The following is a 14730-nucleotide window of genomic DNA, read 5'->3' as shown; positions in this document are numbered from 1 at the left end:
ATTCCCGGGATTCCCGCGGCCGGAACGCGCACTTGTAATGTAAAGCACACGCTGAGCCGGTGACAGTAAATAACATCTCGATGAGATCCATATTCTCCTCATTCAAAGTATCTGTTGTTAATATTATGGTGATATCGGTTAAAAGCGAAAGTTTATGCGGATAACCATCTGTGTGTCGGTACCAATCGCTTATGGAGTCCATTTGTCGGTCTACGTTGTGTCACGGCATCCTAAGGTTTAGATGGATTAATCTGTCCCGACTGTCAACAGGCTGGATATTAGCCGAACATATATACACACAAATTAAATTGTCGTACCACTTGGCTCTTTTTTCTGCTGTCAACTTGTGTTCTGAGGATGTGAGCATTATTCTTCTCAGTTGAAAGCAGAAGAGAAGAACAGGGTGTACGAGCAACCAAAAGTCGAAAACTAAAAACAAATGTATCGTTATATATTAACCTCATAAGAAAATATATATTGTTATATATTTTTTTATGAAAATTTCTATCGTTCATTAAATGTACAGTTCGTTAGGGTCTCAAGACTGTTTGATTTAGATGGACTCCGAAGGGTCTTAGTCCATCAGTTATTGGTGCTTCGTACACGGACCGACGCGGAATTTGAATTAAGGGGGGACGAGGTTCTTTAAAGGGATGAATATGAATATATCTTTTCTGAATTATGGAGTAAATATAAGTGATTTTATCAAAATTTAAGAAACAATATACGTAAATTTCCTTAAAATATCAAAATCTTAAGGAAAATTGCCCTGCTCAGTCCCTTTTATTCTAATAGCTAATAAATGGACCAATCAAAAGTTGTTTTTGAACTATTGATGCTATTAAATAAAAAAAAATTCTTTACCGATAATCTCACTGGATATTGAATAAAGAATTTCTTAATTAGCAGATGAGACCATGAGCCACTGGGGCACGCCATCTTTATTCATTCTTTGTTACATAATATACTGATCAATTTGCACCAACCAATAGCCGATCAATTTGGCCCAGAATTATGATTTTTTTTTTCGATTACAAAGGAATTCCATATGGAGAATTATCGTTCTTCCTTGTGGTAATAGTAATACTCAACTATTTCAACCACCTTTCTCATTTATTGAGCTGAAAGAAGAAAAAGAAATCCTAACCCCTATCCATATTTCTGTCTCTTTCACCGTTTAAATAGAGGATAAAAACATATATCATGATCTTAGTTATTTTTTGATACGAGTCCTGTTTTCATATTAGATATAACGTTACTCACAAATTTTGTAGTAACTGCTATAAATGTACGTTATAGCGGATTTTGCATTCTAGATCAACCGTCTGATTGATTGGTTGAGCCTTAGCCATCGTGTGGATCGTACAGTTGAATTTACATCTTGTTTGATCCTGTCGGAGCAGACTCAAATTTGGTTCAATCTGGCCGGTCTATATCCATCACGAGCACTTCTCATCCTCGAGCGAGGGCGCATGTAACCGAGAAATTCCACAACGTTAATGTGGTAAACATCTAATCTATAATCTAGGACCCAAAAGTGAGGATGGCAACATGTTTGGCTGGAATTGCAACACGAACCAATGTCTTAGCACATTTCACAGACCACCGAACCCGAAAGGAAAGGAAATAATGGGAATGGGACTGGCGCTAGAATTTCTGGTTTGTACGGGCGGGTGGGATCCCGCAAACTTTTCAGTGCCCCTGCCATGACATTAACCGGATCGATTGGGCGGCTCTGTGGGGATAACGCTGTTTATTTCCATGTTGCCATCGAGTTAAAAAGTACTCATTCACTTCTATTTTATTAAACGCACGAGACTCTCTTTGTAATTTTAAAAAAAAAAAAGACAATTCATCACTAATGTTCTTAATTAATAATCTCTATGTATGTGTAGCATCATAAACTATGGAGAAATGCATACTTAAAAGGTAAAATTATAGACCTTTCCCGATATCGAGAGATACGGGAGATTCATGATAATAAAAGAATCCTGATATCAAGTCGATCAGGTGGTTCGTCATCATTTTATTTGCCATCATCATCTCAAGGAAGAACTGACAGTATTTAGTATGACCGCATCTTACTCACAATGAGTAATATATATTCGGTCTAAATAAGATTTTATTGCTCATTCACCAGCTTATCTTGTCAAGTTATATTCGACAGTTTTGAGAGAACATTGCTTCACACTTTACGCCGCATGCTCGTGCCATTACTCTCAATCGAATCGCAAATCACATAGCAAAACTTGACGAGCACTCGTCGAGTTGATATAGGAGAGATCTGTCCCATTGAAAAATGACAGAACAATTACTATATCGATGCGGTATATGGTAGAATTAATTCTCTTACACGGTCTTATTGTTCATAGTGGTTAGATCAGAATCCGTATGACATTCTTTCTCGACCGTAGCTCTCGACAAGAATCGAGGTCCCTTATAAGTCCTACTGTCATGTCACAAGCACTTTTTACGGCCGGCAAGGAAAGTGTCGCCGAAAATAGAATTCCACCATGAAAGTCAAAATCAAAGGATGGATGACTCTGCTGACTGCAGAGAGGAAACAGAGAACCTTCTGGACACACACAAAAAACTCCCATAAAAATATCTGCCTCCTCCATCGGATCTCAGCCGTCGATGATGCATCTGAGTCTTATCCCCCACCCATCAAGCAAAACCAAACCCGACATTTATAGGTTAGGTGGTTTTATATACGTGGTTATATATGGAGAGAGGATATATTACTGAATTATGACTAATTCATTTGAAGTCAAGTTAAACTAATAAAAAAAAAATTATCTCAAGGTGAATTTTTTTTATTTATAAAAACTCAAATTTGTGTAAACGAAATAAACGTCAAATTACTTGAATATATTAAGTTTTAAGTGTGTATCCTAATAAACAAAATTTTAATGAATCCCACTGATTTAATTTTTTTGATGTGAAATACTAATATCTAAAAGTTCAATTATATCTCGATTGATTCTATTTGAGTAATATAAAACTTTTTTAATAGAAAATTTTCATTGATAAAGGTTGCATTCGAGGCTCTATTTAAGAAAATAAGTAATCAGACGTTTGAAGGCGGCCGGAGGGGAATTTAATAAGAAAAGCGATGCCCAACTCGCCAAAAAAAAAAAGAAGAAAGAGAAATCGATTTCTCTCTCTAACTATATATGTATATATATATATATATATGCACAGAAAAATATGGCTGGTCTTGGTCTCTAGAGAATTCTCTGAAGGGGGAAGATGAAGAGGGTCTGATCTCTCTCATCTCGGCTTGCCCCTTTAGACCAGACCTTTCTTCTAGGCTCTCCCTTCTTCTTATCTTCGCGGCTAGTTGATGGGTTCCGTGTGCCACTGCCCAAAGATGTAGCCGAAAAACAGAGCTGCCCCATACATATATAAACACGTCCTCCTGGCAGTTGCCTCCCCCGTTCTGGTTGGCGGGTATGTGAAATTTTTCGGCGAGGAGCTGATTAGGAGTAAGCTGTGAAGAGGGTCTAGCTTCGATCCGCGTAATTTGTCGACACGACAACAAATCGGGCCCTGGTCTTGAATCAATCGTTGTTGGTTGCTCTGTTTCGAGAGAGAGAGAGAGAGAGAGAGAGGAGGGGGGGTGTATAAGAAGCTTTTCCGGAACAAATGGCCGGCGAGGAAGAGAAAGGCGGCGACTTCTACGCCGTATTGGGGCTGAAGAAGGAATGCACCGCGTCGGAGCTCAGAGATGCTTACAAGAAGTTGGCGCTGGTTAGAGCACTTACCACCCCACCTATGCTATTCCCTTTTGTTCGACATCTTTCTAGTTTTCGATATTAATACGAAACGGGGTCCAGGAACTTGTCTGCAATGTTTTCTCGGGTCCGTTCTCATGGAAAATCAAGAAACTGTTTTCCTTTTCCGTTCCGTACAATAATATGTTCCTGATTATAGTTCAACGGAATAACTTGTACGGTGCAATTACTTCTGGATATATTGTCTCCAAATACTGAGAATAAAAGGGGGGATTTTGGCATGTCGGGACAGAGGTGGCACCCCGACCGGTGCTCGGCGTCGGGAAATTCGAAGTCGGTGGAGGAATCAAAGAAGAAATTCCAGGCCATTCAACATGCCTACTCTGGTAATTTCCCTAGCTTAGCTCCGGTTTTTTTGCGATAAAAAATCACGAGGCATCCCTATTATTCGAGGGCGAATCGTCGAATTCGAATTCTCGCGCACTCGGGTTTTAAATGTACGTCGATTTGCATGTAAAAATACTGTATTTGGTGTGATTATTGTTCATTGATTCACGGGGTTTTTCCTTTTCCGTGGGATGCAGTGTTATCCGACGCGAACAAAAGGTTTATGTACGACGTCGGAGTCTACGAAAGCGATGATGACGAAACGGTAGGCTCCGATTCCCTACAGTATCCTCTCTCTGTGCTCCCATGGGCCGCCATCATATCTCAAACCTGATTGGCCAACGGGAGTCAACCTTGTCCCCGGTCCGACTTTTGAGACGATTCGCAGCTAGTCAGATGACGACAGCTGTCTGGCTGCCGTTTCATCCGTACTTAGACATTTTGGTCCATCGGGGCACCACCACATTTTGCTCGGGAAAAAGCATGTATATTATAATAATTAATTAATTAATTTAATCAGTCAAAAGTTGGCGGAATTTGTTTGTGGGTCACATATTATATTTACCATCGTCCGTACATAGCACAAAAAAGAAATGGTCAATTTATGTGTTAAATATTAGTAATTCAGTGAGGTCATGAAATATTTTCAATCTAAAATTAATGTTCCTGATTTAATTAGTCCAAACTGTTTTCTAATACTATTTATTTTGTTTGATTATGAACTGATTAAGTGCGAGCCGAATCTATGGATGCAGGACATGGGTGAATTCTTTAATGAGATGGCTGTCATGATGAGCCAGACAGAGTCCAATGTAAAGTCTCTCTTGTAATTTCCGGGGACAGCGATGATGGTCGATATTTCTGTGAATTTAATTCTCGTGTATTTCCATGATTTAGATATTTTTCAAAATATATATAATAAGAATTTAGGCGGGCCATTAGCTTAGAATTAATCTTATTTGCTTATGTCAAAATCTTAAGTACAATAATTACGGAGCCTTTACAACACCTTGAGATGTTATCAATACTCGATTAGTCGATGTTATGACAATCTATCAAAGAATTACAAAGAGCTTACGGACGGTCACGCGTTGTTTGATTATTAGGACTCGAACATGTTCTGATAAGAGCGATTGTGCAGGAAAACGGAGAGGAAAGCCTCGAGGAGCTGCAAGAGCTGTTCCATGAGATGCTCCAAGGGGACAATATGGAGTCATTTGCTTCCACATCTCAAACGTGTTTTTCCAACAACACTGTATATACCACTTCATCGTCTACGTCTTCATATGTGTCATACCGGGCAGGTTCCGCCTCAAGCAGTAAGCGGAATTCCATGGAGATGAGTAGAGGGAATGGTGAGAGCTCCTCTGGCTTCGATTGCCACTTCAAGGATTTTTGCTTCGGGGTAAGTCTGAGACTTTCTTTTTTGATCGGGTCCAATTTGAAAGGACAAAACTATCCTTGTGTCTCGTCGTGTGTTTTCTTGGTCTGCGTTGGCCTTATGATGAACATTACTTATGATCGTGCTCTGTAACTCTGTTTCTGCTTAATGAACGAACCTTGGTGTTTTTGTTGTTTTGAACCTCGTCATATTTTGGTAAAGCTGATGAAAATATTGAATCTGAATGAAGACAGATGGAGGAGGGGCGAGGTCTCAAGAAGCGAAAGCTGGGAACCGGAGGAGGAACTCCCGAACCCATAGCCGGAGATAAATGGATCAGGGCCCGGTGAGAGTTCTAAGGTTCATTCAAGACACAGTATCCCCGGAGATTTACAAGGTCCATGACCAGTGGGGGATACCTGCTCGTGTTTAGCCTTGCATTAGTGAGCCGAAAGGTGGTTGTATGCCGTTCCCCAGCTTTTGGAGATGACACCGAAGGCGATGACTCGATTGGATCGACCTTCCCTTCTTTGTACTTATCGATTAGTTGAGAAGAGGATAATCGAGTTGAATGTAGCCTCAGCTTGCCATGTAAAATCTGTGGAATGTTGCCACAATGTTAAGTCTCAAGGGTGAAATTTTGATTCTAATCGTTGATTGAAATACTGACCTGAGCATTACATCAATGGGCGTTACTTGGCATCCTCAACAGAAAGTATGTCGATGGTTGATATACGTTACGATCCCGAAAATGAAATACAAGAAATTTTATGCTGTCGAGTTCTTTATATCGAACTTGGCACGGACATGGAAGAAAGGCATACGTGCAGTGACTCCAACCTCGATTCCAAACTTTAATTTTTATGAACTACTGAGACTAGGGAAATTTTCTCATCTCCTTGTTTGACGTTTTTCTATGGCAATGAGGTTCTAGAATTATTGTAAATAAAATAAAAAATTTATATGATAAATTAATAATGTAGCAAATTTCTTGGTGGGACCATGGATCGAAAGGTGCGGGGCCCCAAGCACGTGGGCGAAAAATAGATAATAATTTGTGGGGTTCCCAACAGTGTCCACACAAATAACACCACAAAAAGGCATTATTCATCTGCTTTTGGACTGACTGATAGCAACATGCCAACAAAAAAAATCTGAACCACTTTGGTCCTGTTCAAGGATCATACGAGAAAATCGATTAGTAGATAGTGCATCTTATTCGTACAGTCTACGCGTAAGAATGTTTACGTGTATTAATTTACCATACGATATTTTCGAATCAGACAATGTGAATCTGATAGTAAACCGGTCCCTCTTGAATCTTAAAGGAGTGGACGGATTAAACGTCCTCGACTTTTCGGTTTCATGGCATATGGAAAGGAAGGTGATGGAGAGGGTATGATGTTGATGATGATAGGGAGTCCCCACCAAAAAACTTAATAAATTCATGCAAGTGGCCAAAAGGGGTTGAATTAATTGAAAGGATCATCAACTGGACTTACGGGAGAAAAACCATTCATTTTCTCGACATTTTTCATGACATCATGGCACAAATACATACATTACTCCCTTGTCCAATTGGACAACTTGCGGACATTTTAGAACAATTGCACAAGTTGCACAACTTCCATGTCTGTCTATTAATTTTCTTGGATTCTTACGATTATTTTCGGCTACTCGACAAATAAAGGAAAAGAAAGAACAAAGAAAAAAAAAAGAGTGAAGGAAAGATGCTATGAGTAGTCAAAGAAAGGGATTGAAGCGTGAGACACGCAATGGCCTGTCAATTCAGAAATTGTAGGTTCGATTCTCGTAATAAAATTATCAGTATCTCTTTATTAATTATTATGAGACTCTTGTAATTGGAATATGACGAGTAGACTGTTGAATGAGCATCATTTCTCATATCTTATTCAAACATGGAAATGATAATAATAAAAAATATAAAAAATGTTATCTGATTGTACGAAAGAGCTAAAATTTTTATATTTAATGTCGACATTACAGTTTATAACACATTTAACTCGTGGACTCGAGAGACCAAAAAAAACTTATACAGACCACGATGTATAGTGGAATTCAACAAGTTTTGTACAGCATAATTCCAATGGTGTTTAATAGCAGTCGTAACATAACAAAATGATGGTGGAAAGCTTTCCATATCTAACATAGGAGATTATATTCTATGGAAAATTCTAACATGATATCGAGTTACGATGACATGCTATATACTTTAGTTCAAATGTTTAGTATTTTCAATTTAAGTGTTTAGTACTTTTGTTATTTGTGATGAATTATACAAAATATTAGACACTTCAACCGTAATATTAAACACTTAAATTGAGAGTAAAAGTAAAAAATACTTGTACTAATCACAATTACTAAAAGTTTTAAGCACTTGAATTGAAGTATAAAATCCTTGAACTGAAAAATATCAAATGCGTTACGGTGACTCGATACCATACTAGAAAGACCTATATTCTATATAAATAGTTGAAAAGAAAACAATATTCCACAATTAAGTTCCACTGTTTCAAATTAAGAACTATTGGGGGAAAAACACAAGTTTTATCAATTAAAATAATAAAAGCAAGAAATCATGAAAGGCTAGAATTTTTAAATTAGATGGTGTTGGTTCAAACTTCAAACTTTCGTTTTTTTTAATAGGATATAGTGCAGTGGTATACTCTCGCCTGATAATCAAGAAAGCGCATGTTCGATATCCAATTAGACCATCCGTACGTCTCTATTAGCTATTAGTATTTCTCTTTCATTGTATTGTATTAGACTCACGTGTCTCTCTTATAACCAAAAAAAAAAAACTTTCATTTTTTAAAAGTAATTAGGTTGCAAGTTGATAATTAGAAAAATGATTACCAATAAGGCAAGTTGAGACATGATATAATTAAATAAACGATCTTTTTTCGGTGGAACAAATAAACGAATATTTTTAAACATGCTCAGGGAGAGTCGACCTTTTTTTAAGTATAAAAGTGCTTCTAGGACCATCTATGCATATATATGTCAATGCGTATGTGCGTATACATATTTAAGCTCCTTTAATAGATATGATATCTACTTATCCAGGACCTCCTTTACTCGGAACGGTGTTTACTCGAACTTTGCTGCTGCGCCTTTGAGCAACTAAAAAGGAGAATTCGAACGTATGTATCGGTTGATTTTTGCGTCAAATTAGTGTAAAATTTTGGAGTGAATATGCTCCAGGACATTGTTGTTGAATCATAAAATGCTAGTGCATTTCTACTCTAAGCGTATCCGGAACTCGTGAAACACTCTCGCTTGGAATCGAACAGTCCGAGGTTTTAAGTCTCATCTGTTTGGCAATTTTGGTTTCCCATATTATCCTATTTCATTATTAATGGGACACGTGAGCCTTCCTTACAATCTAAAGAGATCAACAAGGGTCTACTGGACCTCATTGGACCCTAATTGAGCCCATGTCCCCTCTCTTTGTTTACTTGAAGTGGGCCTTATTGGGCCCATAGGCCATCATCAAAGTAGGCCCATTATCCTTTACTATTGGATTGGCAAATCACAATATGGGCCCACGTTTTTTCCATAAATTTCTCCATTTTCACTTGATCTTAGCCCCATCACGATAGTTTGATTCGAGGCTTGAAAGAGTTGCAACATCTCCAATCCAGGCTCCAATTCGATTCTAAAACTGCGAATCGAGAAACACGAATTCCATATACGTTTCATGATCTCAAAGTCGGTTTCCAACCGTATTCAATGATATAGCATAATATGATGGAATTGCAATCCCTGAAATATGCAAAAGAGGAATACGTTCAAATGTTATTTCAAAGCGCAGTTTCTAAAAGACATTATTGAAAAGAGAGAAAAAAAAAACTATGAAGTTTCTCCTAGTAACATTTGAATGTGCATCCTGCACGTGAAAGATTCATTCTTATTAATTTCCCTATCCGAGAATCATTTGCTAATTACATCAGAATTTTTTGAGACATGATTAATCTATCTCTCGATATATGTAACGTATTGATCAACATTCCACGAATGGTTAAAAGCATATATATTAGAATTCAGCCCTAAGAGAAAAAAGAAAAGAAAACGAGTGACCGAATAATACATTGGCAGGTGCAAAGTTGATGAGTGCACAAACTATACTTTAAAACTGACGATTAACATTTTAATGGATCAAAGGGTATGATCCAATCACCTGCAGGATGCATAATTTACAGTAAAATATGGTATGACATAAGTTTTTAGGAGAGCTCGACAATAATCATATCATATAATAACTAAGAGGCGCGCGTCATCAAAAGATTCTATAGTCGATATGTATATTTCTTTCTAAAGAATTTTTGGAGTTGATATTAGTAAGTGGAATTTCTCTGTGTTACATCTACCGTAAACCGACATACACTATCAGTCTTCGTTTGTTTACTATGTCTATTTTCTATTGAGAACAACAAGCTACTATCTTAAACCATTATTATTCTAATAAGGTGAAAAAGGAGGAACAAATATATGTTGTAAAATATATATGACAGACGTAATATATATATATATATATATAATTTTTTTTCCTGCAGTTCATAACCATTATTTTGCTGCCATTTAAGGTTAATTAAGACAAAAGTGCATATTCTCTGGATGGCAATGTCACTATGTCGATCAGTGTCGATGGAGTGTGGGGTGGGGACCCTTTTGAACAAAACAAACCAGCAAAGTGGATGTGACTGCCACTGTGGTTGGGATCGAATTTCTTTATGTGGATAATGAGAAAGATCTCAGAGGATGGATCAATTCTTAACCACAGAATTAGAAGCAAATGAACTCTATTACCATAAACATCAATTGTCCAGCGACGAGAGGAACTTCATTACGTTTTTTCCACATCGACTCGTACTTTTGGACTCTTTCATGTACTAATTAACCTTATTAATTACGTAACTTTTGTTAGATGAAAATCTGCTATAAAAGTCGACATCGAGACCGCTTATTTATTTTAAAAAAGAAAGAGAAAAAGAAAAAATGTACTGAAAATATGAGAACAAATTTCAATATCTTATGGGAAATGACCTGACAAAGAAAACTAATCCAAGTAGTACATGTGTAGTGGTAAGAGAACCATAAAACAAAAAAAAGAGCATAATGCACAATGTCTTCACTATCTTGACAATATATATATATATATATATATTTGTAATAGTATTATTGTGACAGAAGTTAACTTTAACTAAGTAAAAACATATCAGTTAAAATTAAATTTATTAACTATCTAAATAATCACGTTATCGATGTCACCATTACAGAGAAGGGGAATTTTATCTATCATCGAGATAATATACGTTCTCGTTGCTATTGGAATGCTCTAAAAGAGGGAACAACGCAATCCAATCGCGAGAAGGATGGGAAAACGATATAAGATGAAAGCAAAAAGGAAGACGTCAATCACGTGACCATACCTTTGTGGGGGGAGTAGGTGGCAATCCCATCTCAATGGAACACGGGGGAAGGATTGAGGCGGATAAAACGAAAAATTCCCAGATCTTATCCCGTTGTTGGAGTGAACCTTTTTGCTTTTTTTTTTTTTTGAAAGAAGAAGCTATAAATAAATCAGTAAATAAAATATTTCACTTATAAAAAAAAACAAGTATAAAAAATATACTAAAAAATGCCGGGTTTTTGGGGGAAAAATTAACAAGTCATCATTGCTTTTCACTCACTCCTGTCCTTTATGTGAAAATTTAACATTATCTTTTTGCTTAATGTTAATTATGTATATTATGCATAAGATATAAAGTTAAGAAAATTCTAATAGGACTTCGTTTTATCGTGGCATGGAGTTTCTTTACCGTTAAATGGTGTAATAGGCCGCGATATCCACGCGCGTTCAATTGTGAGAAGACCCGTGTCACGATGATACGTATTCACTTATATTATCTCCAAATATAAATATGTAATATATATGTGTATGTATATATATGTTTGTGTATAATAAAAAAATGAATAAACCATATAAGTGGATGGGGCAGATGTTTTTTTATCGGTCAAAGAAATGACTTTGTCCCCAGCAAGCAAACCTTATCTTTTCTTCATTCATTGCTGTCCCGAGTATGAATTGACTCCACAACAGCCTGATTTTTTTTTCTTACTCAGTTCAATCAAGCCATATAATTTAACTGATGAATGAAGGCTCATTTTGCTCTTAAGCTCTTTTAGAACTTCTTTTAATTCAGCTCACAGTCTATTAATTCCCTTTTTTTTTTTTTAGATACGCAGTTTTTTTGCGAGTGACATACGGAAATATTCCAATCAAGACAAATATAACGAGCTAAATATCATATATTGTGAATCTCGAACAATACATCAGTTTGAGTATTCGCAGCATATGTACTACGGAACATGGTTTCGCTCTAGACAAGCGTTTCATATACGAGTTGTGGAAGAAAACTCCTATATATATATATATATACATAGATGAAAACTCTTCCATCTGTTTTAAAGTCATTAGCTATAAAATTCAGATAGTGATTCGATGCTGCAGTTTCAAGTGAGCATTAATGATTGTTAAATTAATAATAATAATTTCAATAATTAATTAATTAATTATTATTATTTTTTCTCAATAGGTAACGATAATCTTTCATTAATCAGTTCATTGCAAGAGTAGATACAAGTGGAGATATCCGAATGGAAATTACAAGAGCGGGATACGGTGGTTGACGCATTAGACAAACTATAAAGAAAATTAATTAATTGTTCTCTTTCAATGGCATGAAGTTTTCAGGAAATAAGACCCATACAGTAGCTAGAATTAACTTAGAAAAAATGAAGGTGGAGATTATCCATTTTTTAAGTTAAAAAATAGCTTATTAATAAAAACAAAAAGGAAAATAATTGAAAAATGAAATTGGACTATCCGCTGTCTTCCGGTGTTTCTTTCTCCTATAAAGAAGGGGTAAAACACTTTCCGAGGCAATCCCCAGATTCTCTCGAAGGTCTGACCTCCTTCTGCTTCTTCTCCTCCTCTCAGCGACGACCATTGCATTTGCAGCTCAGCTCACTCACAGGTGGAAGAAACGATCACCATCACTACACCACCGAAATGGGTTTTCTTGACAACCTCTGGGACGAAACCCTGGCCGGCCCCGTCCCCGATTCTGGCCTCGGGAGGCTCCGGAAGCTCACAGTCCAGCCGGCGATTCACGGAGACGGCGGCCTCCTCGTTACCCGAAGCATCACCATTGCCAAAACCACTCCTACCTCCGCTCTCCTTCCCAGCACGGCCGAGCCTCCGTCTCGTGAGTTCTTGAGAAACTTTATCAGCTCAGCTCTTAGATTGTTTTATTCATCTGTTGAGAAAGTTAGACCTTTTCGTTTAGTCAAGTTGGATCATTAGGGAAGTTTGCAGGAGCTAAAGGCTAGATTTTGAGAAAATTTGTTGATTGGAAAATCTAAAGATGAAGATGCAGTTCCGTTGCCGGCTGCATCGAGCTGGGAAGCTCAAGTGTGAGCTGTCTTAGATTCTGGGGCTTTCTTGCAAGGGCCGGCCGGCAACTCGGAGAACTGCCGGATCTAGCTAGCTTTCTCCCCGGGGTTGTGAAAGATTCGCTTGCCCCGTGATTTATCATGTGATGGAACAAGAAGTTGAGAGATAGAACAACTTGGAGTACTTGTTGATTACAATATGAAGTGAGGTGTATTTTGGTCAATTAGGTATAGTGTGTTTTCAGGACGGCGGACAGGATGAAAATCTTCCGACCATATATCGATGTGCATGATGTGATTCAAAACCACAGCCATCCGACTCGAGTCCTTGTTGATAGACTTATAAACTTGGCTGTTCTTATCATGTTGATATTGATGTCTAAATTGGGGCCCTTCTTTCTCCGGTTTTCTTGGAAGCAGCAGGGACACCTTCTGCGGATTTCAAGAAGTTGAGCAGGAGAAAACAGGCTGCGGAAACTTCACAGCGGGCAGAGCCTAGAAGTCCTACCGTTTATGACTGGTACTTTCACTTCAGTTAGTCATTGGCTTAAGCTCTTCTTCGATGGTATTTCAAAGGTGGAAGAGTTTGATTATTATCGATGTGAGAATATTTGGGCATGACACCTTCTACCATAAGCTCCTGATGAGTGATGACCTCTGAATAAGTAGGAGTTCTTACTTAGTTGATGGGAAAATTCATCGAATATGATCCTTCATTTGGCGTTTCCCACTAAAACCAGTTAACAGGCATGCTGGCTTTCCATCCTCTTGAGCAAATCTGTCCAATCTGCCTCTCTAACACTGTCAATCATGAATCAATCACTTCTCATTGTGTTCTATAACATTAATACCACGAGAAAATCGTTTCTGCTCTGGAGGATTTGAATCTCCGTGATGTAAAGTTTGCCACTGATAAATGAAAACGTCTACCCTTTTACATGCCGAAGGAGGAGTTTGCGACTCTTTGTTATAATTTGGGAGTGTCCCGATGCTTTCATTAAGTTCAGATAATACCACGAGAAAATTGTTTCAGCTCTGGAGGATTTGAATCTCCGTGATGTAAAGTTTGCCACTGATAAATGAAACGTCTACCCTTTTACATGCCGAAGGAGGAGTTTGCGACTCTGTGTTATAATTTGGGAGTGTCCCGATGCTTTCATTAAGTTCAGATAATCAAAGCTTTTGTCCATTTCTCGTTACTTCTGTTTCCACGCACTCTCGTAGTGTATATATATATATATAGGTCATTCTCCGTGCCATTATATGCTGTATATACTATGTGAAAAATGGGTGAAATACTTGCCCTGAAGTTGAGTCTTTCATGCCAACAGGATTGTGATCAGTGCTTTGGATCGCTGATGGAGGGAGTGGAGATTTTGCTTTGAGGATCGGCAGTGATATGTCCACAAAGAGAAATCTCGGTTTGCCTTTGATGCAACTTAGTAGTGCTAATAAGATGATCGGAAGGAACAAGGCCTCTACTCAAGTTTTGTACAGGAAAACTCCGAGGAGTAGGAACCGCGCTTCTTGTTTGGTTTCTCTGTACTTTGTCTGTACATATGGTGTTCCCTGTTTTTCGGCCTCGTATTATATTGCTGCCCTGACTTGTGTAAATATTGGGATGTGTAGTCGTCTTTGGTATCAATGAGAACGTGTGTTGGACCGACCCAAAAAATCGGATCCTCTAGTGAAGTACGTTATTTCACACGATCAATCACACATGGGCATGTGTTTTTGAGAAATCTA

The 14730-nt window shown here is 37.7% G+C and overlaps 2 protein-coding genes across 5 annotated transcripts; both read left to right on the top strand.

Annotated features, from left to right (window-relative positions):
* The first annotated feature begins 3113 nt into the window (after positions 1-3113).
* On the top strand, positions 3114-6191 carry LOC116201238 (chaperone protein DnaJ-like). Of its 4 annotated transcripts, none has more exons than XM_031532386.1 (6): positions 3128-3753; positions 4030-4123; positions 4322-4389; positions 4880-4936; positions 5266-5529; positions 5756-6191. In XM_031532386.1, the coding sequence occupies exons 1-6, from the start codon at positions 3649-3651 to the stop codon at positions 5834-5836; spliced, it is 669 nt and encodes a 222-aa protein (XP_031388246.1). In that variant the 5' UTR covers positions 3128-3648; the 3' UTR covers positions 5837-6191. The 4 variants fall into 4 exon arrangements, with proteins under 4 accessions (XP_031388248.1, XP_031388247.1, XP_031388246.1 ...); XM_031532385.1 differs by having other exon boundaries at positions 3131-3753; positions 5760-6191; XM_031532388.1 differs by lacking the exon at positions 4880-4936 and having other exon boundaries at positions 3114-3753.
* A 6225-nt stretch (positions 6192-12416) lies between these two features.
* Positions 12417-14726, top strand: LOC116201240 (dormancy-associated protein homolog 4-like). The gene is made up of 3 exons (XM_031532391.1): positions 12417-12797; positions 13405-13504; positions 14316-14726. Exons 1-3 carry the CDS (start codon positions 12602-12604, stop codon positions 14341-14343), a joined length of 324 nt encoding a protein of 107 aa, XP_031388251.1. The 5' UTR covers positions 12417-12601; the 3' UTR covers positions 14344-14726.
* The last annotated feature ends 4 nt before the right edge of the window (positions 14727-14730 follow it).

Source organism: Punica granatum, chromosome 3 (genome assembly GCF_007655135.1).
Source record: "Punica granatum isolate Tunisia-2019 chromosome 3, ASM765513v2, whole genome shotgun sequence".
NCBI lineage: Eukaryota > Viridiplantae > Streptophyta > Magnoliopsida > Myrtales > Lythraceae > Punica > Punica granatum.
The sequence above is the reverse complement of the archived record's forward strand: the minus strand, read 5'-3'. Positions and strand labels throughout refer to the sequence as shown.